We start from the raw sequence: 26,704 nt of genomic DNA, 5'->3' as shown, positions 1-26,704 counted from the left end.
TACGGAGCCAGTACCGCAGCTCCGTGTGAGAATGAAAGTTCTCTTCCTTGGCAATTTATGCTTCACAATCCCAGTGCTGATATACAATAATGCACAATAAGGATGTGGCATGTCAGTGCAGCTAATGAAGTCACGAGTGTGGATCCTATGTGTGTGTTCAGTGGGAGCCAGCTGGATGTTTGTTCGCCGACGTGATAACGTTTGCCAGAACTGACATGAAGACTTGTGATGTTAATATATGAAATTAATGAGGATGTATTTGTTTTTCCTCTTATTTACTAAAAGTGATATCTTAATCATGTCTGGGATGTAGACTGTAGCAAATCTAAATCACAATTTTAAAGCTCATAATTAATGGCTGCAGTGATGGGGAATTTTCATTTAAAAAAACACCATAAACACAATTTTTTTGTCACATTTGACCCTCATGTTGCTTCAACTCGGTGACACGTCCTGTTTTACTCCCGTCTCTCTTTCTCTCCTTGACTGAGGAGACGGAAGCTTTCAGTTTGGAGGCAGTTAAGTTTTAATGGCGGCGCAAAAAGGTCAGTTCACAGCTTCGACATGCAGCAGTGCAAGTGATGCAGCTGACGATGAAGACTCCGGGTCGTCCCACGTACCTCACAGAAGTACGAACCATCACAGCTACTACGGTTTATGGTGAAATGTTTGTGATAGCCGATGATGTCATTGCAGCAAAGATAGAAATACTGTAAGAAAACCCTGTGTGTAAAGAAACTTAATAGGCCTCTGAATGGATTACACACACACACACGCAGAGAGAGAGACACAGAAATGAAAACAGACTTGTTAAATGTTCATAGCAGCCTGTTTTATCCAGCTGTGTCCTAATTCCATACAACATATTCATTTTATCTGGGTTTTCATTGGAAAACTGACAAAAGTGTAGTCAAAGATGTCATGCAGACTAAATTTGCTTTATTTTTGAGAGCAGAATTGATGGATGCTATTGTCTTATAATTCAATGCGAAAATTAAAACCAATTATGGAACATGGAAAACAAAAGACAATCCTGTCTCCTGTAAATTACATTTATATACAACTGATTTGCAACAGTAAATATATTTTGAAGGAAACAAAATGCTGGTGAGATTATGGTTTTTAGAAACATCATGATGTAATGAGGTTGTTAATCAATGTATCTAGAAAGTTGTAAAAATGTTAATACTGAACATGTCAGTAAAAAGTTGTGTTCAGACAAAATATCCAGTCTTGCAGAGTCTGATTATAACAGCATTATTAAACATTTTTATAGTTATGTTTAGACACTGACAGGTTAAGATCAGAGAAAGATCAGGATCTTGGTTTAATACAGAAAGAAGTTTACAATTTCTTAAAGCATGTGACATGGCATTTTTATCAACATTAACATTTAATCAAAATTCTGCTTTTGTTACCTACATGTAACCATCGTTATCGGTGTCGGTATATAAATGTAGCGTTTCCTTCACTCATAATAACGCTGCCTAACGTTACGATTACATTTGTCACCACAACATAACTGGGAAAACAATTTAGTAATATACAGTTTAAACTCAATGTCTAGAAGACAGGGTTGCAAAACAAGAATAACATTTTTTTTTACATTTCAGTGTTGTGCTGAAGTGTTCCAAGGTCTGTTGACTGATCAGGTACATTACTGTAATGACCTGTTTAATATTGGTGAAAATAGTAAACTATAAAGATTAGTGAGTAGTGCATGTTTAGTAGTGTAAGTGGGGCAGTGTTCTGCTAGTATCTTCTTGTGTGTATCGATAGCTTTGTATGTGCACAAATTTAGACCTTGAGAGTGAGGACATTTTGGATGGTCATCATCATGTTTAGGTGGTTTTACAGTTGATGTTAGAATGAAGTTAAGGTTAAGGAAAGACGGGTGTGATCTCAGGAAATCACTACAACTGTAAACAGTAAAATAGATACCTCGCCAGCGTCCGAGTGTCCGTTCCCACATGTTTACTTTGATGCCTGTGAGCTGGTTTGTTCTTCTTTCATTATAAGTGTATGTTTACAGTACATGTGTTGATATGTTTGCACCTGTATGTGTATATAATGTATGTTAGCTTGTGCACAGACTTTGACACAGAAGCTTGTCTGCTTGTCTGTCAGTATCACTGCCATCATCTCCAAATCCCCAAACCCTGCACTTCATTTTCTTTTCTTTTCTCTCCTCTCTTGTGTTTACTTCCTCTCCTCTCCTCTCCTCTCCTCTCCTCTCCTCTCCTCTGTTTACTTTCTCTCCTCTCCTCTTCTCTCCTCTCCTCTCCTCTCCTCTCCTCTCCTCTGTTTACTTCCTCTCCTCTCCTCTCCTCTCCTTTCCTCTCCTCTCCTCTCCTCTCCCTCATCCAGATATGGCAGTTGTACTCTAAATCTCTCTGGAGATGTTGTCTCTTCCACCCCTCGCTCTCTCACTCCATCACTCATCCTCGCGCTCCTCTTTTCTCCCAGTAACAAGTCGACAACAGGCAAACGGATGTCAAGCAGACCTACAGTACATCATTTCACCTTTTGACAGATGCTGGATTCAACCTATGGCCAACGAGAGCGTAGATGGAAGATGGAAAGACCTCTATATACAGTATGTGCCCGGTCTCAGCCTGAAGCAAAGCATTGTGGGGCTGCGGTCCTGAAATAGTTTCTCCACTCTTGGCCAAGCACAAACAGCCCTGCAGTAAACCAAAAAATGAAAAATAATGGCTCGATTATTGGCTATGTTTCTGCAGCACATGATTATCTTTTTATAGCCGGCAGTGTTTGTGTACAAAAATAAACACAACCGCCCACGCTGACACTTATATTATATGCAGATTAAGAAGCACTGATTAGAAATCATAAGGAACGTCTGTCTAATTTATTGATTCAACTGAAATAAATTATTTCAGCATTTTTCATCATTTTCTGCTGGCAATATTAATATATCAAGCTTGTAGGTTTTTAGTTCTCCCTCAGTTGATTCAGCTTTCATGACTCAAACACAAAACCAGATATGACTAAGCAGCACGATTCATATTTATTTATTCCTACTGATTCCATAAAAGTAATAATACAAATATTATTTTCAAAAAAGTATCGCTGCTATTAATACTGTATGTGTTGGAATTTAATCCATTTCCTTCATGCTATGTGAGCAGGTTACATGATTTTTACTCCTTGACTCGACACCCGAACCGCGTGCAAGATTCATTTTAGGGTGAAGAGGCTTTTTCACAGCTTTTCCTAATTTATTAAACTGATTCTGTGCATATGAGATGATGATTGAGATGTTAAATTTATTCCAGCGATGCCAGAAACATTTCTGCCTCCGTGCAGCTTGTGTTGCTGCAGCCGTAACGTCAATCTGACGACATTCAATTCAGTCTTATGCTGTGAAATATTATACCAGGTCTGGTGTTTAATGACTTTAATATAAAAGTGACCAGAGTGCTTTTTCAGACATGAGACAGGCAGATGATAAATTGCTATCAGATCAATCTAAAGGGGTCACATGACCTTTCACACCTCAGATGAAATTGTTTAGATGAAATCAAACGTGTGTAATTTCTTTTAGTTTAAGACTCAAAATTCAATCTCTACCGAGGGAATAATAGTTTTATGATATAATCTTAAAGGATAGGATCACAAATTTTAAAGTCTGTCATAAATCAACAGTCAGGTGCCCGAATGAACATCAAAACAGGTTTTTCTTGCTGTGATCATTCCTCCTGTTCATACCGACCATTAATAGATTCCCTCCGAATGTGCTTTCAGTAAAGTGATGTAAGTGCAAAAATACATTTAAAAGTGTATCTGAAGCTAATATCTGAATCCTCAATAGTCCAAATTCATCAAATCAAGCGGATATTTTTCAAAAATTAGTGTTTTTATTACCAAATTCCCTTTTTTAGTTAACCACAGCTCAACATGGAAACACAAAGAGTGAATAATAAAGGCCTACTAATCCTAGAATCCTTTAACTCAAGGTCCATGTACTAGCTTTTATCCAAAGCTTTCAACTGTATCTCAGCTTTTTATTTTTTATTAGAGCTTTACAAACTCATAATCAACAGGATTCAAAGACATATCTATAAAAACAAGGCCATGCTAGTGGCTTTTCAAGGCTGTAGTGAAGCATAATGACAACGCTAACATGCATGTAAACTGTTACCATGTTCTAGCACTGAACCCACAGTACAGCACAGGCTGATAGGAATGTCATTAGTTTTGCAGGTATTTGGTCATGAATCAACATCCAGCGAATTGGACTAATCACCAACTTGACTTGAAGATGGCACTCGATGAAAAGTTAAGGCTTCATCAAAGTTAATACACTTAATCCTGAAGGGACACGAATGTCTGTACCAAACTGAATCATGATCCATTCAACAGTTATTAGTTGTTAGTAGACCAATAGATCAATAGACCAACACTGCCATCATTAGAGCCACGGTGCCAGACTTGCTAAAACTGGTTGGTACAATAAACTAAAACACACTAACTGCTATGAAGCAAGAGTGTTTCAACAGGAAATGTCAGTATTTTCAGGTAAGATTTAATTGTCAGTGATTGGAAAAAAGGCGGCCTAATAGGACAATTACAGGGCTTCTAGCTCAAGATGTCAAAACGGCCATTAGCTGACTGTCGGCATGACAGTGACCTTGATCAGAAGTTGAAAGGGGAAAACGTTAAATATTCATGAACACTTAAGGGGAGAAGAGGTTAATGAAGGAGATGCTGTATGTGTGTGAGCCTTGTCATTGTTGCATGTTTGTGAAGCATCTGAGTGTGGGCGCCTCGCTATAGGGTACAGTACAGTACATACGTTACATGGGCGCTTACACGTGTGCTTACATGTGTGTGTAATCAAGCCTCGCTCTTCTGGAAAACTAACGGAGAGCTGCTTGTTAGTCAGAGCGGGAGACAGACATGTCTCAGCTCAAGGCGCTGATGCCATTTCTGAGTGAAGTGCACTACAGTGAAAACAGGCTGGTATAGCTCCCAGGTAGCACTGGGACTCTAGACCTGCTTAATATTGCAGACACAGCTCGTCTTCAGTTATTCTCTTTTTTCTATTCTCTCCCTCTCTGTCGCTTTCAATCTCTGTCCCTCTTTCTCTGTTTCTCTCCTTCTTCTTTTCTCCACACGATCCTTTATGTACATATTTTACTTTGCATCCTCCTCTTTTTACTGTCACATTAGTTTTCGTTCCCTCGCCTCATTCACGCAGAAATTCACCGCTGTGCATAAGTTCAGTCAGTAGGGAAAGATTCCCCAAGGTAGCCGTGGAAAATTTGTGTCTTTGCGGCCAGCTTAAAACTTTCCCCACATTTTAATTTTTTTTTCTTAAAAAAATCAATACTTCTTCTTCATGCTCTCTCCTGGTATTTATTCAGAGTTTTCCATCCTGCAGGAGTGGGCAACGCAAACTCAGTCAGAGTTTTGGAGGGAAAAGGAGGGTTCATTTGCATATATTTGCATCTTATTAACACATCAAACCTGCTGACTTGAAAGGGATGCCTTGATTAGGAACACCACCAAATTACTGTATGTCTACTTCCTCACTCCTCTCCTTCCCTTGTCCTCTCACTCTCCTTTGCTCACTCTGCTCTGCTTCTTATTGCTACTGTACACATCCGGTGTGTATTTGTACATCATTATAGAGAATAATGCTGGAATATCCCTCAACCTTTGATACGTCAAACTCTTCCTATAACCCCCGTCTCTCTTGCTTGCCTTCTTTCCTTTCGTGCCTCTTGCTTTTGTCTTTCACCGTGAGGTCGTGACCCTCCGTCTCTGCCTCCTCGGGGCATATCTGACAGGTTTGGCAGAAGCAGTCAAACATTTACAGTTTGTGCGTGTACGTGTGTGTTGCATCTCCGAGCGCACAAACAAAATGCCTATACACATGATCAAATGTACCGCTTCATAGCATGTTACGAGCCCCCTAAAGATGAGCCAACTGTGTGGGTGTCTGAATATAAATGTGCTCCCATGTCTTCGCTCACTGATTTCTATCACTGATTTATGTAATGAAATAGCCTACATCCTGGCTGTCAGCCACTTCAAAAGGCAGGAAGTGAAATTATCTTTACTACCTTTGCTTTCACTGTGTTCAATATCATAAAAAATATTCCAGTTTTCCAAGTGCTGGACAGCCTGTAGGAAGCTCTGCAAGCTGGATGGAGCAAAACATTTAGGAAACTCCACAAATGTTTGTATGATTGAATCGGTTCAGCAATTTAATTAACCCCTTAAATCCCACTGACTTGCTGGTGGGCCGGTCAGCACAACTTCATGCAGTGCAGCCAAACCGTGTTCAAATCCAAACTTTATTTTAAATGGAGGAGGAAACAACCATGTGTGTAAATGATGCATAGAACACAGGACAATATTTCCACTGGATGAAATGGTTTATCTATAAAGAGTCTTGGGTTTAGATATTTTACTATATCAAAGTAGTAAACATCAAATAGCGTCTTTATACAGTGTAAGTGATACTGTCAAAGGTGTGGAATAAGATGATTTTGTTAAAATCTTAAAAGGAGGAAAATGTGTTCCAAAGAATTTTTATCTTTTGATAGTTTACTGTTGCTGCTTTACCCATCAGCCAAGTACTCAAGTCATTGCTAAACATTGCAGAGCTTTGCTAATTCTGCAACATTAACTGAGTCTGAACTGTATTCAATCAAAGGAAAAGACAAGAAATCACTTTTAGTTTGTCTCCCTCACAACATGTACGATAATTTATGTGACAAGTTAACATACATGCATAATTGTTTCATTGCTTTGTTAGTTTGCTCACTTTTCTTGAGCAGCTTCCCTTGGGAGAATTAGAAAAAAAAGTAGAAATGCTGAGGTGTACTGTTTTCACCTAAGGCTTCTGTCTCCATAAATCAAATTTCCAATTTCCTTCCATAGTCCCAGTACTGTATGTTCTGTAGTTGCATCCAATATCATACAAAAAGTGCGTTTTTATCCTTTGGTAGCCAATACAGCATTAGTGCAATGTCTGCTGTGAAATCAAAACAATTAAAATAGTAATAAAGCCAAGAATGAAAATAATTAGTCTTCTTACTGTATTTTATCTCACTGCTTTAGGATATTCTTTATCAACCTGCAGTTGGCATCGTCAGGGTCCAATTGCCACAGGCTGTGAAGGTTATTCACAGGAAAACATCACTGTGATTAATGATCATAATTTGTCCAAGTACTATTATTCATTACAGTGTTACATTTGACAATTATTAAAGGATTTCAAGAGTTACAGCCTACAGTGCACATCTCAAACCTTTATTTCCTGTCACTCTCTGTCAAAATCATGTGTGTACCATATGTGTTACTACTCCTGTATAGACATAGACTCCATCAGACAACAGCCTCCGGTTTCATAATTTAAATTCTCATGAGGGCTTTGACAGATTCATTCACAATATTACTTCCACCAAATAAACATATTCACAACTTAATGTTTGTCATAAGGAGATGATTGTAGACACACACACAAACACACGCACACACACGCACACAGACTGTAAATGTGTATGTTTGGGAAAGAGCCTTAATTGGATACTCTGCACTGTTTACCAAACTGAATGAGCTAATGCAATTGCACCATTAAACTTCTTAAATCTTGCTAATTAAAACTAACAAAGATGTCAATACAAATCAATTAGAAGTCGAGAGGTTGGAGAACCGAGGAAATGGCTTTAGGAAGATGGCTTCAGAAACTCACGATTACAGGAAATTAACACAATAATCAGATACTACTACACTAGTGTGTCCACGCACAAAGAGCTTACATATACAGATACAGACAGTCATACACATATACTGTCATATGTTCAAAGCAGCATATTTATACTTATGTACATGTTTTTGTCCCCCTGATGAGTCTAAGCCGGTGTTCTATCCCCACCAACTCTCCAGAAAAATATCTGTCTTTAGTTTTTCTTCAACTTCCTTCATGAGCAAGTTGCCAAATTTGCCTCCAGCTGTTGTAGGCAGGTGATGTATGGTCGGCTTATCAAAGATTTCTCATTCAAAAACAGTTGCCAGCTGCAGCGGTGAACAGGGTTGATGAGAGTGGTGAGACTGAATCATACAATAAACCAACACAATGAGCTAAAAGAGGCTGAAAACCTCTCAAAGGCTGCAGAGTTGGTGATAATTTCCTGCAAGTCCAGTGCTATGAGGGACCTGTTTCAGATTATATTATACATAGGATTCATTGTTGACATGAAAAAATAGTTTAGTGGAACTTTAAAGAAAATAAAACTAACAAGCCACCATGGTATTTTTTGTCTTCTAAGATTTAAGCGCAAGATGTAGCTAATATAGCTAAAAACAGAATAGCAAACAATAAGAATGATTAAAAGAGAAAAACTATGGCTTCTCCCTCTTTACTGCATTGACTTCCCTTTATATAACCCTCGATTGAGCTGCCAAAAGATCATTAAGCCTTCATTGTGTGCTAATTAAATCAGCACACAATGACACACTGATGTTTGGCCTCCATTGCTAACACGCTCCCCTCACCATGTCACCAAAAAAGGCACTTTTTTTTAAATCGCCCCTTTCTGGACTTATATCCATTTTCCTCCCTCCTTGGCTCCCCCGCCCCCCCCATCCTCTGTTTTCCATTCCCGGGCACAGTGAGTGCTCCTCTTTGTGTCTTGGAGGATTCATTCACCGAAAGCAGCACCTTATAGCCACAATATGCAGTCTCTTATCTGTTTAATTTTCTCCCACCTCGAAAGCATGCCATGGCATCAGGCTTGTTTATTACTGTCAGAGAGACACCATTCGAACTCCCACTGGTGTGCCATTATTATCGCACAGATGGCGATGAGGGTTGAGAGAGTTAGACAGAAAAACAGAGATGGAGAGAAAGAAAACAGAGAGAGAGGGAGAGCAGGGTAAGACCAAAAAGAAAAAAACGCCAAGAAATTAGAGAGAATAAACGACTGAGAAAAAAATTAGTGTTTTTAATTTTAACAGAAACCAGATGGTTTTCTGAATGCAGGCGGGAGAAGATCACATGTTTTTTTTCCTTGTAATGACAAGACAAGTTTGTACTCTGTCTGACATACACTCACATGCGCGCACACACACAAACACAAATGTGCACTTAAGCATTCTATATAGTGAGCATTTGACACACCGTTATCCCAGAGGCTTTCTCCTGTCAAGGTAAATCCCTGCATGTCAGAAACAATATTGCACAGAATGCAGTGACCCCTCCATGCATTCCTTGACTCTTGCTACGCTCACTGCAACAATGTCGGAGGTCTCTTGGGGTGACTGACACTTAAAAGTGTGTGTTTTTGTGTGAGTGGATGCATGTGTTCCACCAAATGCCCAGCGGAGAGAATTCAGGACCTTGGAGAGCGACACTCTCTCACTGAGAGAAAACTACTCTTGTTTACTTCTTAGTTTGGTCACCCTCAACATTGTGACTTTATGCTTCCCAGTTCCATAGGAAACACATATTTTTAACATGTGGTGAGTATTTAGTATGTTCACAACAGTGAGTAACCCAGTAAACATGGACTTGGTGATTTGCGTGTCAGAAGATGTAAAGACACGAGCAAAGCTGGACAAAATTTGGTTGAAGTAGAAGCTTTTTTAGACATAGATTACCATTATTTCAACAACATTTGAATTACTATATTTAGATTAGTATGTACCAGGTGCTACATATTGACATATATAGTCATTGGAATTTGACTTTTCAACTATATTTAGCCAATTTTTAATCTAGACATCTACAGATTGCAGAATCCATTCTTACTGGGATGGGAAAAGTGACTGCATTAATTATACTCAAAGATGTCAGCATGCATGCAAAATCTGCTCGATTTTGAATGTGGTATCAGTGGATGACAGAGGAAATTGGGGAGCTTCTTGCAGCTGAAAAAAAATGTTAAACAAATTATGCACAGACCTCAGACAACACAAGTGTTCCATCTAAATATAAACTGTATTGTTTTTCTCTTCGCTTTATTGACTTTGCAGCATTTTTACACTATTGCAGTTTGATGCTGCACATCTTAAAAGAAGATGATACATCCTGCGGTACTTGTAACAATCTTATACTATGATATTGTATATGGTAAAGGGTATGTAATATGAGTGACATGTAATATGGCGCTGCCACTCAGTCTTTAGCTCCCAGATGCTTCAGGTGTCTGTTCTTTTTTCATATGCGTTTTAATCTCCTTGTTTACTGGCAGCTTAGATATGTGTTATTGCTGCTATGTTTTCAATTTCATGCATGCTTCTTGTTAATTGGCTTGCCAGTGTGTGTGTGTGTGTGTGTGTGTGTGTGTGTGTGTGTGTGTGTGTGTGTGTGTGTGTGTGTGTATGTATGAGGAAGGTAATGTTATGTATTCCACTGAGCAGCCACACTTTGCACCTATGAGGCCCAAGTCAATCTGGCAGCACTGGTCCGTGGCTGAACACTTTGGAAAAGCCCGAGGTCACCCAGGAAAAGAAAGGCTGGAGTCCAGAGAGACAGGAGGGAGGATGAGGAGGATTGTGAGCGAGGAAAAGTGGACTACTCTTGCGAAAGAAGTGGTTTGGTCTGCTGCATAACCTTGCCCCCTAGCTTGTTCTTGACCTTGCGCCAACAAATGCAGGAACCATTTTTATCAACTGAATCTGTCTTAATCTCTCTAAAGCCTGTCCTGCTTTAGACATACAGTTGTGTCGTGAATTGATTTTAATGGGTTTGATCCCTCTGCTTTGCTTTTGTCAAGTTTCAGTTTTTTATCTTTAATTTCTTGGAGTAGTTGTTTGTTGTTCTGTTAAGAATATTTTATTCCTGTAAGTCAGCAAACTGACCCCCATTTCATGCTTGTGCTTGTCGCAGAGATTAGCTGGAAAGTGAAATGGGGAAAGGTTATGGGTAGCGCCTGTTTTTGATTCTAAAGTTTGTTTTTGTGAGCCTTTTTTAAATTGATAATCACAGCAGAACTCCAGAGGATGACCCTGTGATTACATGGTATGAATCTTCACCACTCAGCCAATAGGATGCCGCCATGTGTTTCTGCTCTATTCCTTTTATTCCTCTTAGAACAAGTTAGTTTTAGAGATTTTAAGGACCTTCTAAATCTAAATGCCAGGAGAGGATTTTTTTCTAAGATGAGATGCTCATACTGTACTGTAGGGACCATGGCGAAAGTCCTTATCACTCTTGCAGTATAAAGCTCTGATGAAACAGGTTGATGATGTAACAGGAGCAGGAGGGGGAAGAAGGGGAGGTGCAGAAGTAGATTATAAACTGGAGGAACAGAAAATGTGGACACAGAGACATTGCTTTACTATTTTAACCTTCGGAAGAAGCAAAAATTTTGAGCCAAAGAAAGAGAAAAAGCATTTTCCTTGAATTTGAGGCCCTTCACCTTTAGCAATCAATACTTTAAACCAACATTTATCATTTCTATTCACAGATACCCATTAGTGATATACCCCTAATCTATCAAATTCTGAAAAAGATCTACAGGCAATGACATGCATTTTACCCACATTACTTGCCTCCAGCCTTACAGAAACCATTCTTCTATCACAAGTCCCTCTAAAAAAGACCCTCAGTTGCTGAGAGACCAGCTCTTCAACCTGCACCACAGTCTGGTCCAACATCTTAACTTCCAGCAGACAGCTTGGGTCAGGGTGTGTGTACGTGTGTGTGTGTGTGTGTGTGTGTGTGTGTGTGTGTGTGTGTGTGTGTGTGTGTGTGTTACTGTGTCTGTTTCTCCCCTCTAGAGAGTGCCTCTGTCAGGCCTTGGTCTCATTGGCAGGGACTTTGCAGGGATCTCCTCCAAAGCCCTGCTACCTCCACATGCCAGGTGAGATTGTCTTTCTATAGCTCTGAAATAGTCTCTCAACAGAGGGCAATGAGACAGGCTTAGCTAGCCCTTGTTGCTAACTAGACAGAGGGAGTCCCTGCCCGGTCACTCTGGCAGCAGGAAATAAACAATAAAAGGGCTAGAAATTGAATTTATTGCAACTCCGAAGACAGAATAAATAAACAGTGGCAGGTAAGAAGAGGTAACTCCCCATGTCCTTTGGCTCAACAGAGTAACTGAGTCAATTAGGAAATAGTAGGTTTGTTATTCTGAGAGTGACCATTTTCTCTCTAAAACTCCAAGTAAAGACAGAAATGAGATTAAGTGTACATAGGAAAATGGTAAGACATTTAAAGAGACATTATTTGAAGCAGTAATTACACTAAACCTATCATTAGTTTTGTTCACTTTGGTAAAATCCTCCTAAGCTGAAAAAATAATTAATCAAATTCAACATCACATACTTTTATTACTGCATGCTTTGGCCTCTTGCCATGTTCTGAAAATATTATCTTAGCACACTGACTAATTTACTGGTTAGCTGAGCACTAATGATTGAATGCCTGACTATGTTGCCCAAAGCAGTGAGCATTGGTGTGTGTGTGTGTGTGTGTGTGTGTGTGAAGGGGAAAGTGAAGTCCTTATGACGTTGAATCCCTCCCCTCTCAGCATCCGTCCCCTTAGGTTCACAAACACGACCATCGCGCACTGACAGTGCTAAACAGCGCTCTGGGGGACAATCTGCGCTTGTTTTACAACTGGTCGGGAATGGCACTTGATACTTGAGTTATGACTGTTTGGAGAAAATCGTTGCAAAAAGGATCAGGTTTCATCTCGCGAATAAAAATGATTAATTCTGTGACAAATAGTGCCATAAACTGGCTCAATTTATCCCCATTAAATGTCTGGATTGATCACACTTTTGCACCCTGATTTGTCTCAATTTGTTGTAACCACAAACTGAATCAGATTATGCATTGATCCTGTGCCTGGGGTGAAATTTGTCATTCTTTTGTTGATGAGGATAAATTAATGTCTAACAGCACGTCAATGTATCCTTTTTTTCTTTCATGGTGGTTTTAGTGATATTTACTATCTAGTCTTTAGTGACTCAAGAGTCTCACAGTGCATATAATCCATAAAACACTTATATATATAAAAAGTTCCAAGACTAAAACATCATCTTTGCTTAATTCTTCTGTTCAAAAGTGCATATCATTACCTCTCTCAACTCCACTGTTACTATTTTTTAAGCAAAGTACTAAACACACCTCATAGTTTTACTGCATAATCACACCAGCTGTTATTCAGATTCGGAGTGAATGCCATATTGTTTGATGGTCCATATCTCCCTTTAGAAACTCATTGCCATATATTAAAGCAGTAGAGATCAACTCGGTGCACATTTCCCACTCCTCTGCACCTTCACACACATTAACATGCACAGACAGTGTGTTCAAGGCTGTCCCGGCGTACATCGCAAACCGTTGCTCTTTAACAGCTACGCTTGTCCGCAGATTATGTTGTCATAGCAACCGAGGCAAGCAGGGGAGGAGGGCAACAGCTACGACTCCTCGTCCGCCTACACTTGGGTCTTTCTCTCCCACTCTCTCTCTCTCTCTCTGTATCCTGCTCCCCCCCTCCCTCTCTTTGTCAGCTATCATCTATTTCCTGAATAAAGCTAAAAAAAACAGACGTCTGTGCTGTCGTGGACTTTGGTTGACTTTTGACTGGATTATACAGTGCATAATGTATTGAATAATGCAGGAGACAGACTTTGAAGTACTCTCTCAGTGCATTTACGTGCACTTGTTCTGTTGTCTTCTCTTCAGTGAGCTGATTTTCTAAATGTCTTGTAAACAGGAAGTAATTTTTTTTTTTTGTTGTCAGGATAGTTGATTAGAGAAACCGCATTGTTGGCTGTATAGCTTGTACTCTCACTTTGCTTTTAGTCCACTTGCTCCAAAAAAATAGACAAAAAAAGCGACCACCAGGTAGCAGCATCTTGTATCCTGCAGACCCTTGCAGCTACACACATGTAAAAGGAGATTTTATGGTAACCAGTGCATGTAAATGTATTGATCGGTTTCCTGTGTAGCATGTAAACACATTGCGTGCATGTATGTACATCATGATGCAGTGTGTGTTTACGTGCACACCTAACACTGTATCTCATGGGTCCAACTTTATCCATATATTTTCAATGTACTACATCTTACTTACACTGCAGAGCCAAAAGACATCCCTCACCATCATCCACACAATCACACAGACTCACATAAACACACCCGTACATGCACGGATGCATAGTCACACCCCAGGGGAGGCAAAACAGGCTCTTTGAAAAACAGGTTTGGTGGAAGTCCTGCGGTTAGATTTTGGAAGAAGTTGTTCTGGGACTTAATTAGTAAAGGGCCCCATATTTGAGCGGGCTAAGTGCCCATGAGCTCTACTCTCAAATCTGGGACAACTAAGACACACACACACACACACGAGATGGCAACCAGCATGCACACGTGAACACAGGTTATGCACACACATGCACACAGCTACACAGAAACTGCAGAAAATCTTTCCATGCACAAGGAGTAATTGGAGAAGGGGCAGCTTCTATAGATGCTGCAGACAGCGAATAGTGAATGAACAGAAAACTTTGCTGAAAATGTATGTTTTCACTATCAAATACTCACCCCCATGAAAGGATGACCCGAAAACTTTATAGCTTACTCCTTTGCAGACGATGGCAGCTGCAGCTTGTTTTCACAGCAATTACAGTCATTGTGCATGTTCAAACAATTGTTGCTTCACCATTTTAATCATTAAATGCACTGCAGTACATCCAGTGGAGCTTCTGAGCCATGAGGTGGTGACAGTGCAACACAGAAGTGTGGTATTTAGCTCTTGTGGACAAACTGTATATGAGTGTTTGCAACATGCTGCACATACAGTACGGCAGTGAAGTGGATTATGCTGCAGGAGTGGTTTGAGAACGTTCTATCGATGTGGTGATGCTTTTTGGAATCACTTGTAACCGCTGTGAATACAAGCTGACTCCATGAAGGATTAAGATAGAAACTTTGAAGAACCACCGTCTTTTAAACCTACAGGAGGCGAGGTCACTGTGATACTCAAGATATACAGTATTTTTCGTGGAATCCTCCTTCGTATTAACAGGATAATCCCTCCTTTTTTCATGTTCTCACTTTAGTTTGTATTTTAAACACAAATTGCCACATAAAACATACATGAACTAATATGACAGACAATAAGTAGGCCTTGACATTAGTCAAATTAATGTAAATATTAATATTTAAGTTCATAATAGCCAGTTAAACCGCAACATCCTATCCAAAGTGTCCAGTGCAATGTCTCATCACACCCTGAACATACCACAGACTTTACTGATGGATGCTCTTAGAGGGAAGAGGAAGTAGAAGAGCAGGAAGAAGAATAAAAAGTATAGAGGCAGAGGACAGGAAAGAAGAGAAGGTTGTTAAATAATAAGAGTAATAACAGGAGGTCAGTCACTTACTTGCAGTGCTTGTGAGGCCCGCTGAGTGTCTCGATGACAAAGCATTCGCCACCGTTTAGGCAGTAGGCCAGGTCCTTCTCATGACAGGGCTTGAAATGCTCCGAGTGCAGCGGTGGGACAGTTGGAGATGCTGCAGGACAAGCAAAGAAACTCTTGTTAGTTATAATCAACCCCTAAATGTAGGCTATTATACTTTTCCTGAATGCATTCGGTCTCCAACGATCAGGCTGAGTGACAGGTTAATTCATCTCCCTGTCTTCTCGTGGCCTATTAGTCCTCAAACTTCATTATAATTGTCTCTTCACTCCACAATTCTGCAAATAAATCATCATATCATCCTAAATTACAGCAGAAAAAAAAAAAAAAATTCTACAGCAAGTCAGTTTTCCAGCAGAAGCTACTCAGTCTCCACCCAAGTATCCATAACGAGTGTCTGCAACCGCCTCATAATACACTGTACGTTTGGATAATACTAACACACTATTGTTTGTTTAGACCCTGCAATGTCACCAGCGAAAGATGGATGGAGGACGGGTAATAATCTGTCCCGCTGTGATTAATACTCCGTGGTCACAGTACTGCCGTCGGAGAGCTTGACTTCTCCTAGCGATTTATCACAACATGCATGGCTGATTGTGGACAGTGCGAGCTTCTGAGGGAATCCACTCAGCGTACCTTAATGGATGATCTTGTAATTGAAATTAATAAGCAAAGCACAAGTTGATGTTAGAGGAAATATGCAAATGTTAAAGTGACCTGAGAGTCAAGAAAAAGTGGGGAAAAAACACAGCGCAATTGATGGCGCTGTGGGCATTTTGCTGCTCATTGAGGATAATTTATGAAACAAAAAAGATAAATGGAAAGGGGGATTGCAGTCATCCATCAGATGTGTGTTTTGAAAGCCTATGCAGTTGGAAATCAGAAATCAGATCTGCACCACAGATGATGTTCTTATTAATACCAAACCAGACTGCTGACTGTTTCCTTTGTGCTTACAAATGAAAAATGAGTCTCATTAGCCGATTCTCAGCCATGTTTTTCAAAGTAGCTGAATGAACAGTGATGAGCCAGAACTTCATGCTTCGTTGATTAAAAATCACTTTTACTCACAAGATGTTGTTCCAGTTGTGTTCTGATTACTGTATTAGGTTGTCCTTTAATGGTGTGTGGAAAACACACCCAAATGAACTGAAGATTTCTCAATCAAGAAATAGAGAGATTATTAATAATGTTTGGAGGGGAAATGGATGGATGAGGAGAGGTGAGTTATTTCGGTATGGCTTCAGATCCCTTAATCAACAATATGAGGTGTGTGTGTGTGTGTGTTTTGGGGGGGTTAATTATGAGATACTGGCTGCTGATTGGGCTCTGGGGATCTTGAACAACCCTTGGTAATTGGATGGTGAGGGACTAGTTTCCATGTGAGAGGGGAAGTTAGGAGTTAGGTCAGGAATCAAATCAACAATGAGATCTCAAATGCGGTTGGACGTGACGGCACAAGGGTCTTAATCAAAGTAGTACACCCTGTAAAAGACGGTTAAGATAGTCATTCATCAAGTTTTCAGCAAGTTGAGGAACACTTTTAAATCCAAACTACAAGTATTGTAGCATATTAAAGATTACTTTACTTGCCATGTGGAGTATAGTCAACTTTCTAAACCTAAAATACATAAACGTAACCTAATGATGTCATTAGGCTAATTTTTGGTCATTTTCTGGTCAATCTCAGCTTGAAGTAACAATTTTTTTGCAAACTGGGGGTGTGGATTTGAAAAATGTGGGCGTTTACTAGGCAGAGAGGGCCTGAAGTAGAGATGCTGCTGTTGCATTATGGGAAATGTAGGATTCTGGAACTTGATCCCATGCTGCTTTAACTTGGACTATTCTTATCAGACTACACTTTTACTTTTTTTTATCGAGGATAATGTAGGTCCTTGTTTCAAGTAAAAGCCACATTGTCCATATTCAAAATTCTAAACTCAAACCATTTTTGTAACAGGTACAACAATGGTCAAAATAGTTGAATAGATCTAGCGCCTGAATGTGTGATGCTTTTGGCAGCTCGTCTTTTTTTCTACAAAGACTGCATTTCAATAGGAAGGGTTAAAGGTCAACTGCCTCCCGACAGTGAAGGTGTGCTCCTTTTGAGCATGCCGGTGAAGCCGTAACCTGCTTAAAAACCACAAGACAGTATAAACCCTACAGAAGATGGATGGGGGTGCAGGATACATTGCGGGATGCAGGAGGTGCTGTAAACTCCCGCCCAGTGTGATCTGAAATACAGCATTTCATTAAAGTTCAAAGGTCATTCCATGAGCAGAACAGCGTTTTGAGGGTGATGTGTCTGTTAATAAAACAGCTTGAATGACACACAGCTTCAGGAGGGAAGGGAGGGAGAGAGACTTAATTAGGCTATTACCATCTCTAATATGAATTCACACTAAAACGAAGTGCAGCAATGGTACATCCAGCCCTGACAAAGTCCTCCCAGTCCTCCAGACAAAGTGGCATGGCCTGAGGTATATTAAGTTTGCATATTAAGTTGGTTGGTGGTTGTCAGGTGAACTGAGCAGTAAGGCTTTGAAAAGCAAACCAAATGAAAACCTATGCAAGTAAAAAAAAACATTAAGAAGGGAGGGCGAGTGTGCATTTCCAAAAGCTGCATACAAGCACACCTGTTGGTTAAAAAAAAAAAAAAAAAAAAAAAAGAAAAAACACTTTGTTTCTCATTTGGTGCCCTAGGCGACCGCTTATGTGGCCGATGCCTCGGGCTGCCCCTTCTACCCCATGACTTAAACATCCTGTCCCTCACACTGCTCCTGTCCTGTTCTTCCTCTGTAGTGTTGCATGTGCAGTGCAGTGCAGGTTAATTCGAGTTCAGTGCAATACAACTGGAAAACAAGTATGTTTTCTAGTAAATATTTAAAGGCTCATACATTTGAAGAGCTGTCCACTCCTCACTTGGACTGTGAATCACTTTGTCCAGAGGAATTACGTTCATATCAGAGGATTCTGCAGCACAAATGTTTACATTCACTGCTAACCTTTGTGCCAGTGTTGCTGATTATGTAGCGAGGTGGAATGTAAGGATGGTGCAGTCGTGATGGGTGATGGGCTTGTAACACTACTTTTATATAGGGGGAGGGATCCCTCCTCTGTTGCTCTTCCTGAAGTTTCTTCTTCTTCTTCCTCTGCTTTCTTCATCTGAATCTAGGGTCTAAAGATAGAGAATATTGTATTGCTGTACAGACTGTAAAACTCCCTGAGCCAAATCTGTGATTTGCGATGCTATACAAATACAATTGACTTGACTTGACAGCTCACAACAACTGATGTTTTTTTTTTAACCATAACAATCTCCCTCTAACTTAAATCATACAGTCTTTGGCCTCCGTGGATGTCACAGAAATAAAACATTTTTAAAAATTGCTGGCACTGAACTTTAAAATGCTGTCAGTGAATGTAATCCACAGTTTTACAGAATCATTCGATATCAACGCTCAGTCTGGCAGGAGGGGTTTGAATCTGACAGCGCACATTTAGCCATGGATGCACATATCAATGCAACCGTCACCTGGCACTTAAATTCAACCTTTTCAAAGCTTTATTCGACTGTTCACATGGATTCACAGGGACACAATGAGATTAAATTCAATTTTCTTCCCAAGTACAGCTGCCAACTGGAAAGATAATGAGAGAGAACTTATAATGGGGTAAGAGGAGCATAATATCGCCATTTTGTGTGTCCTGACATGATTCCTTTGGCTTGCAGTGCTACCTTCTGCACACAGAGACACTCAACGCACTGCTATTTCTTTCATAGCACTTGCAACACTACTGTATTTTCTTTTTTTTTTTCAAACATGAAGGATTTCCCTCCAGACATGATTTCATGCTTGGACTGGGCTGTGCTGTTTTGTTAGTCCTGGCGATAAGTGACAGAAGCGCCATTTGTTGTCCTCTCTCTTTGTTTTTTTTGTTGACAGAGTTGTCACAATGCACTGTAGATTGTTTAGCTTAACACTCGTCACCTGTCAGCTCAGACGCTGTGCGCACTCAAAGAATTGTGTCATTTTTAGGAGGGAATGCCAGACTCAACTGAAAAAATCATTTCATTTCAGTCTGCTGAAAATATCACCGAGAGTTTGAAAACATTGCTCGCACAAGGCAGACGTCAATCACTGCAGAAGAAAACAGTCCAATTTACTCCGCCGTGCTGTGAAGGGAGAAAGAGGGAGAGGCAATGAGAGGATCAATAAACCATTGTGCTGGATAACACAACCCTCCACTTGAACCTCTCTTTTCCGTCTTTCATCTCCGTCTCTCTTCTCCCTAACAGGAAGAAAATGAGGAAGGAATAACGGATCTGCTGATTTTCTCTTATGCAAGTCGGTTTGTGAATGCACCGGAGAAAAGGCAGCAGACATTTATGTAATTTTTAATAATGCAATAATAAAAAAGATAAATCTTCCTTCCTGAACTTCTAACAGTGACACTGATGTGTTTAGAAGACTCTCACAGAGCTGAATATGCTAAGGAGACCGGCACTGGGATAAATCCAATCACTTGTGGGTGTAGGTGATGCAGTATTCATGATTTAATTATTGTTCTTCCATTCTGTAAACCCAGAACGGTGGGGGGAATATACAGGATGGATGCAAATTCAGATTTGGAGACTTGATGCTGCAGCCCTGACTCCTACAAAATACGTTCACATACTACAAATTTTTTTAGTAATACTGGCCCTCTCTGGCCCTGGCCCTCTCTATACTGGCCCTTTAGGCAGCCCCTCAGTTCAGCCTCTGTCTCTAACAGGCAGTATTAGCTCCTGTCTCTTTAAGGCCCCCCTCCCGATGAGCACACTCTGTTCTGATTGGCCAGCTTTCCAGAATCTTACCAAGTGGCAGCCATGTCAGAGTCGTGTTAAGTTGCTGCCGATGAAAACCCAACATTTCCTGCTTTACTGCTTCATATTAGCAGTGCTAACGAAGCTCTGGCAGCCAACATATGGAGATATTTGGAGCTATTTGTTCAGTGGATCAGTTAGAAATAATGCAAGGAGGAAAAGTACAAGCAGAAACAGCCATGTGATGTCCAGGCACCTAAAACACTTAAAGTTAGGGAACAATTGTGGTTTTGGTTAAATATTGAGTCAGTCATTGTGTCCCAGAGACCACAATCTTTCTCTAACCATAACCAAGTGCTTATAGTTGTATATATTGTAATATAGTTATATATAGCATAGTTGTATATAGTCTATATTATAATATATAGTTGTAATATACTGTACATACAGTATCTCCCACATCTCCATCTAATAGCACTCCTACCATCTACACTCCCAAAACTCATTCATGCTTCATCAGTTGAACACCCCCTCTCGTCCATGCACGCACACAACATTAATTTCTCCATCACTCCCAGTCTCTCATCTCTCTTCCCCAGATTCACTTGTCCATTCTGTCTATTAAGCAATAAGACTACTATGAAGCATGTAAGACTACATGTTATGCAATAAGATAAGACTAAAGACACGTGGTGAGTAAAAAGAGTTAAAATACACAACAAATCTTCAGGTAGATTCCTTCTTAATCTCCTTGGCAGCTGTGAATGGTATATGTCATAAACATCTTTCTCTTTTCTTTTACCAGGGAGCCCTGAGGTTGGATAACAATGTGTCCCAGAGTATCTGGTAAGCAAATACCTTATCAAGAAGGTCAATATTTCCTTTAAAAAATGATCTAGGACGAGGCACTTCCAGAATATTAGTGCATGATTTGCAGTCTCCTCTTCACTGCTCTCGATCCATTTTGAAGACAGTGTTAACAATTTAACTCTCTAAGTTTGCATTGGCAAGTTAATGGACATCTGGAAAGATATTTTCCAAGATTTACTTTCTAATTTGCATTTCCAGCTCGATTTCCCATTATTATCTGTGTCGTATTAGACAGTGTTCTGTGTAGTGAGGTTATATTGAATTCAGCCACACACCCAAAGTGGCCTGCTAAAGCCAACCTTTCCCCATCCTTTTCCCACTGAAAATGTGAATAAATGAATCTTTAAATATGCTCAGTGCAGAAAATATTGCAGTTGGTCTGATAAAATGTCAAGAATACTGCAGTATAGCCAGAACGGAGCATACCCAAATTGCTGCAAATGAAAACACAAAGCAGATAATTGTCATTTCTGAGCGTAACTTTGCTTTGCTGGCGTTGCAATCTTTTCTACATTAATTACCTTCAAAGGGCCTGTTCAGCAGAATGTGCTTAAGCACTATTCAAGTCATATTTTATCAAGCGCTAACAGTTACCAATGAAACACTGATTAGGCAATAATCAGTGAAACATGTTGATGTGCTGAACATGCTGAGTGGATACAAAAGCCATAAGTTATATTGCTTATATGGCTAAATGTACTGGGAGAAATGTTAAAATATTAGACATGTGTCGCTTCATTTCTCTCTGTCTCTCAACCTCTAATTCTGCTCGCCTCATGTTACTTTCTTCCCCGTTTTCCTTCCTTCCAATATCTGTGTGTATGTACCAATATAGATGTGTTTGAGGGGGTTTAAAGGGACCTATGCTAATTTCCAGCTCTATATTTTTATTCTGGGACTCCACTAGTGTAGCTTTGCATGATTCACAGTTCAAAAAACTGCTTATTTACCTTAAACTGGCTCTTAATGCAGCCCCTCAGTTCAGCCTCTGTCTCTAACAGACAGTATTAGCTCCTGTCTCTTTAAGGCCCCCCTCCCGATGAGCCCACTCTGTTCTGGCCCACTCTGAAGCTGGCCAGCTTCCCAGAATCTTACCGAGGGGCAGCCATGTCAGAATCGTGTTAAGTTACCGCTGATGAAAACCCAACATTTCCTGCTTTACTGCTTCATATTAGCAGTGCTAACGAAGCTCCGGCAGCCAACATATGGAGATATTTGGAGCTATTTGTTCAGTGGATGAGTTAGAAATAATGCAGGGAGTAATAGTACAAGCAGAAACAGCCTCAGCGGTGATGATGTTCGATGAAGAGCTGCAAACGACCAGCAAACCTCTAACAGGTAAACTACTTGTTTTACTTCGCCATGCTGTGTAATGGAAAAACACTCACAGCGTGCCAGCTCGACTCCAGTCATGGCTGCGTGTGACTACCCCCAACACAATGGAAAAATGCCACAATGTTAGCAGTCAGAGCTGTGTGTGGAGCAGATGACCATGTAAAGAAATCCGTCATGAGGCGATGTCACCTCAGGCTGAAAGTAGAAAAAACTGTTGAAAACTGAGCTTTCAAAGTAGTGTGAAGCCTGATCTTTTTGCTCACAGGGATTACTTACTTATTTACTACATATGTTAACCTTATTATTTGACACTTTGGCCACATTTAATATGAACATCTGACATTGTAACATTATATATATATGACAGAAAATAAGGAAAAGCACTATAGTTCCTCTATAAGCGTGACAGTCCCGTGGGTAGGCTTGTAAAGTCGTCCTTCACGGATGACATTCCCCCAGAGTGGCAGAACAACAAGCAGTCAGGCAGCCAGCAAGTCAGTCAGATTGCCAGTCAGGCAGCCGTGCTAACTGATAGTGAAGGTATCTGACAGGCTAGTCCTGGCCTGCCTGATTATTGATTGGCTTTGAGAGCAGGAATAAAGACCGGAGGCACATGGACTACAGGGGAAAGGATATAGGAAAAAGAGGACATGGTTTTCCTGATGTAGAAAGAGGGCTTACTGGCTGTACTGGGATCTAGGTGTTTGAGATGTGAGCAGTAGTGTAGTGGTGAAGATGTGACAACAGAGAAGAGAGACATTTGACCTGCGTGAAGGTATTAGAACTGATTTGAATGGATAAAATTCATTACTCAACAGACCAGGGAACCAGGAAAGACCATAAACAAGAACAGAATCTCAGCCGGAACAAAATAAGTGTATTGTAACGCACACATGAATGCATTCACATAGTTGTATGCTAGATGACAAAAAGTGTGAGATTCTGTGCAGACCAGTCAAGTTCTTCCATACAATACATGGAAAACCTTTTCTTTTTGGACCTCACTTTGTGCACAGGATTATGCTGTGTTAAAAAAGGCGAGGGCCTTCACCAAACATTTGCCTCAAAGTTGGATGCACCGTATACTGAAGCATTAGGATTTCTTCTCATTGGAACAAAGGGTTGTAGCCCAAACAGAGAAAAATACAAATATGTGTGGACAAGGGTGTCCACATACTTTTGGACATGTTGTGCTGCTTGCACCCTGAAGTAGATGCAGATACAGTATTTCATTAGCTACACACCCAGGAACATCTAGGAATGTATGTAGATAAATATTTATAATATAGATAATTATTTATTGATTATTTAGAGATAATTTATTTGAAGCGTGAGTATGTTCCAGCCATTTACAAACAAACCGTAAAAAAAGGTGTTAGAAATAAATAGAAACTTATGCATAAAGCCTCAAATGGTTCTATTGCTCAGATGTTTTATCCTGGGAATCATTCACCTTCTCTTCTCTCCAGAGATCATAAAAATATTACTCTAGACATAGTTTGAGCTGTGCTAAATTATACACTCTGTACTGTATAACTGAAAAAGTTTGAAGCTCTTTCTGAGAACAAAAATAATTGAGATGTGGTTTTTAGAATATCATAATATGTCAGTATTAACTGTCATGAAATTTGATGCACAGGTTTAAAGGACAGAAACATCTCACTTAGACTGACTGACCTGAATTTTACTTCTTGAGGACCACAATGCAGTGTGGAAATAGCTGTTCAGGTGAAAGATTTTGGGGCGGTAGAGTGAGTCGTCCACTAAATGGAAGATTGGCAGTTTGATCCCCAGCTCCTCCCGTCCACATGTCCAAGTGTTGCTGGGCATGACACTGAACCCCAAAGGCTGCGCCATCGGTGTGTGATTGTGTGTGTGAATGATTAGACTCCTCCCGATGAGCGAGTTGGCACCTTGCGTGGCAGCTTCTGCCATCAGCGTGTGAACATGTGTGTCAACGGGTGAATGTGGCATGTAGTGTAAAAGTGCTTCGAGTGGTCGGAGGACTAGCAAGGTGCTATATAAATGCAGTCCATTTACCGTTTTTGAATGTGGATTGCTGCTGCTGCCATTGTTCCGCATGATGACTAAGTGCTTTAATGACAATTTGCACTTGATGTATACAATGCCTTAGTAAACTGAAGTAAACATATGGATACTTTAGGAGAAACTGTTCTTTATTATTATATGGTTTATTATTACAGTAAATGAAACCATATAAACCCACTCAAGACAACTGTTGCCACATTAAACTATGTAAATGTCCTATTTCCCAGGATCAACACAGAAAAACAGCAATTTTATCACATTTGCTCCTTGCATTGGTACATTATCTGGATTATACCCTGACAACTGTATCTCAACTACCTTTGTTTTGTGTTGTCCTCAAGGTTTTTGAGTAAATATCTTGTTGGAGGATACTCATTACCACTTTGTTATATTCAACTAGTAATAAAAACGTACAATAACAATCACGGGAGGGATAGAGTTCAGTTGGTTGAGAATCCTTGAGTCACCTGATGTAAGAAGGAACTGTAGAAAAAGTTAATTTCACTTCCTTTCATGAAGGATGATCGTGCGTTTCCAGGGCGAACAGAGATACGAAAGCAAACCCTGAAGCGTCTTGCCTTAGTATTTAAAGAGTTCGGTAAGCTTTTATCATTGCTGCCATATTAGATACCTCTGGGTCAATTCACTCAGTTTGGAGCCTCCCTAATCAAAAAAGACTTTTCAAACCCACCCCAGGCATGCTCAGCAAACAATCCATCAGCAAATAAAGGTCAAAAAACATATATTCCTCCTCTGCTGGTCCATCTCTTTTCCATCCCATTTTCCACTTCTTTATGTTTTTCCCCCACTTACTCTCTCGGTATCTCGGCGTCTGCAGTCCACCGTTTCGACAGCAGGCTCACTAGTGTTTTCCTTTCTTTGAAAGCACAGAATCTGAAGAGATTGACATCAGCACACAGTGTCACAACTGAAGAAGGAAATACACATTTGGGTAGATCTGGGACCTACTCCTTGATCAACAAGATGCCAACTGTATGTCTTTCCTGCCTTTGACCCCTGCTGATTTGACCTTTTGATCCTGTCTGAATGCAGCACCCCCACCTGTTTTTGCACCCACCCCCCTACTACGCTGCCTTGATCCTGTATGCAAACACCCTACCTCCCTACCTTTTGGTTACCAATTGTTTGATCTTACGGTATACGGTGTTTCCATCCCCTCTGCTCTGGGTCAGTCTACTGTATCAGACCAGTTCTGTGTCGGTAAGCTCACCGCATTTCCAGGATGCTATTAAACCACCACAGCAAACTTTGAACAAGGACTTGAGTGATTTTCCTCAACACAACTGAAAGAATGAATCCCCAAACTCTACCTGGAGCACAACAAGTAAGAATGTTTCCAACACTTCAAAGCGGGCGATAGAAAGTCATAAGGTCTTACTGTAAGGTGATTAAGTCTCTTAAAAAACACTTTAATGTGATCTGAAAACGACAATGTATCTATTTTGTTAATTACATTTTGTTGAATTTCTGCTTCACTGGAAATATTAATTAAAGTAAAGTAAAGGAGATAAAGATAGGAACACACACACACACACATGTTGACATGCATGCATGGCGTATTATCTGACTCGCTGTGACACTGCCATTCATTCTTTTTCCTCAAATTCAATTTCTTGTTACTTTTCCCACAGCCTCACTCAGAGAGAGAGAGAGAAGTCACAGCAGTTTTTCAAGGCGGCGTTATAGCTGCAACTTCAGACACAGGACAGCTATGGTGGTGTGGGGATATCATTATTGCACAGCATGATCCAATAAAGATAACGGCACACCTCTCCTCTCTCCTCATCCCCCACTCGTGTGGTTGTCCAATAAATATCCACCAAATCACCATCATAGATACTAAGGCTCCTTTGAGATAAGAGCAACAGTCTGCGGAGTGCTGTCTTTTAAAGATGGCTTTGACGACTTGCATTGCAGATTCTTTTGATTGAATTAAATGTGTTTTGTGTGGCGGCCAAATAGAAAATGGATGAAAACCTTGAGCTTTAAGAATTCAAGGAAGTGTAGGCTAGCTGTAAGTGAAAGGTTTGATTATGAAGTATTTATCATAATTGTGGTGCCAGGGTGTACACACACTGTAGAGCAGAAAGTCAGAGTGGTGAAAAAGAAGGAACGAGGTTGAAGGGAGGCAGCTTGCCTGTCCTCTTTTAGAAACAATTCTTGGTTGTTCCGCTGTGCCCAGATGTGTCTCTCCCATCCAACACTATATTC

The 26,704-nt window shown here is 40.3% G+C and overlaps 1 protein-coding gene across 1 annotated transcript in view; it reads right to left on the bottom strand.

The window, feature by feature from the left end:
• The window catches only part of LOC121911458 (pro-neuregulin-3, membrane-bound isoform), a 383,988-nt gene that overhangs the window by 131,551 nt on the left and 225,733 nt on the right, over window positions 1–26,704 (bottom strand). Inside the window, exon 3 of the mRNA XM_042432965.1 lies at window positions 15,373–15,502. Coding sequence (XP_042288899.1) covers window positions 15,373–15,502 — 130 coding nt within the window. The remainder of the gene's footprint in view (window positions 1–15,372; window positions 15,503–26,704) is intronic.

This window comes from Thunnus maccoyii, chromosome 14 (genome assembly GCF_910596095.1).
Source record: "Thunnus maccoyii chromosome 14, fThuMac1.1, whole genome shotgun sequence".
Taxonomy (NCBI): domain Eukaryota; kingdom Metazoa; phylum Chordata; class Actinopteri; order Scombriformes; family Scombridae; genus Thunnus; species Thunnus maccoyii.
This window is presented reverse-complemented; position numbering and strand designations above follow the sequence as displayed.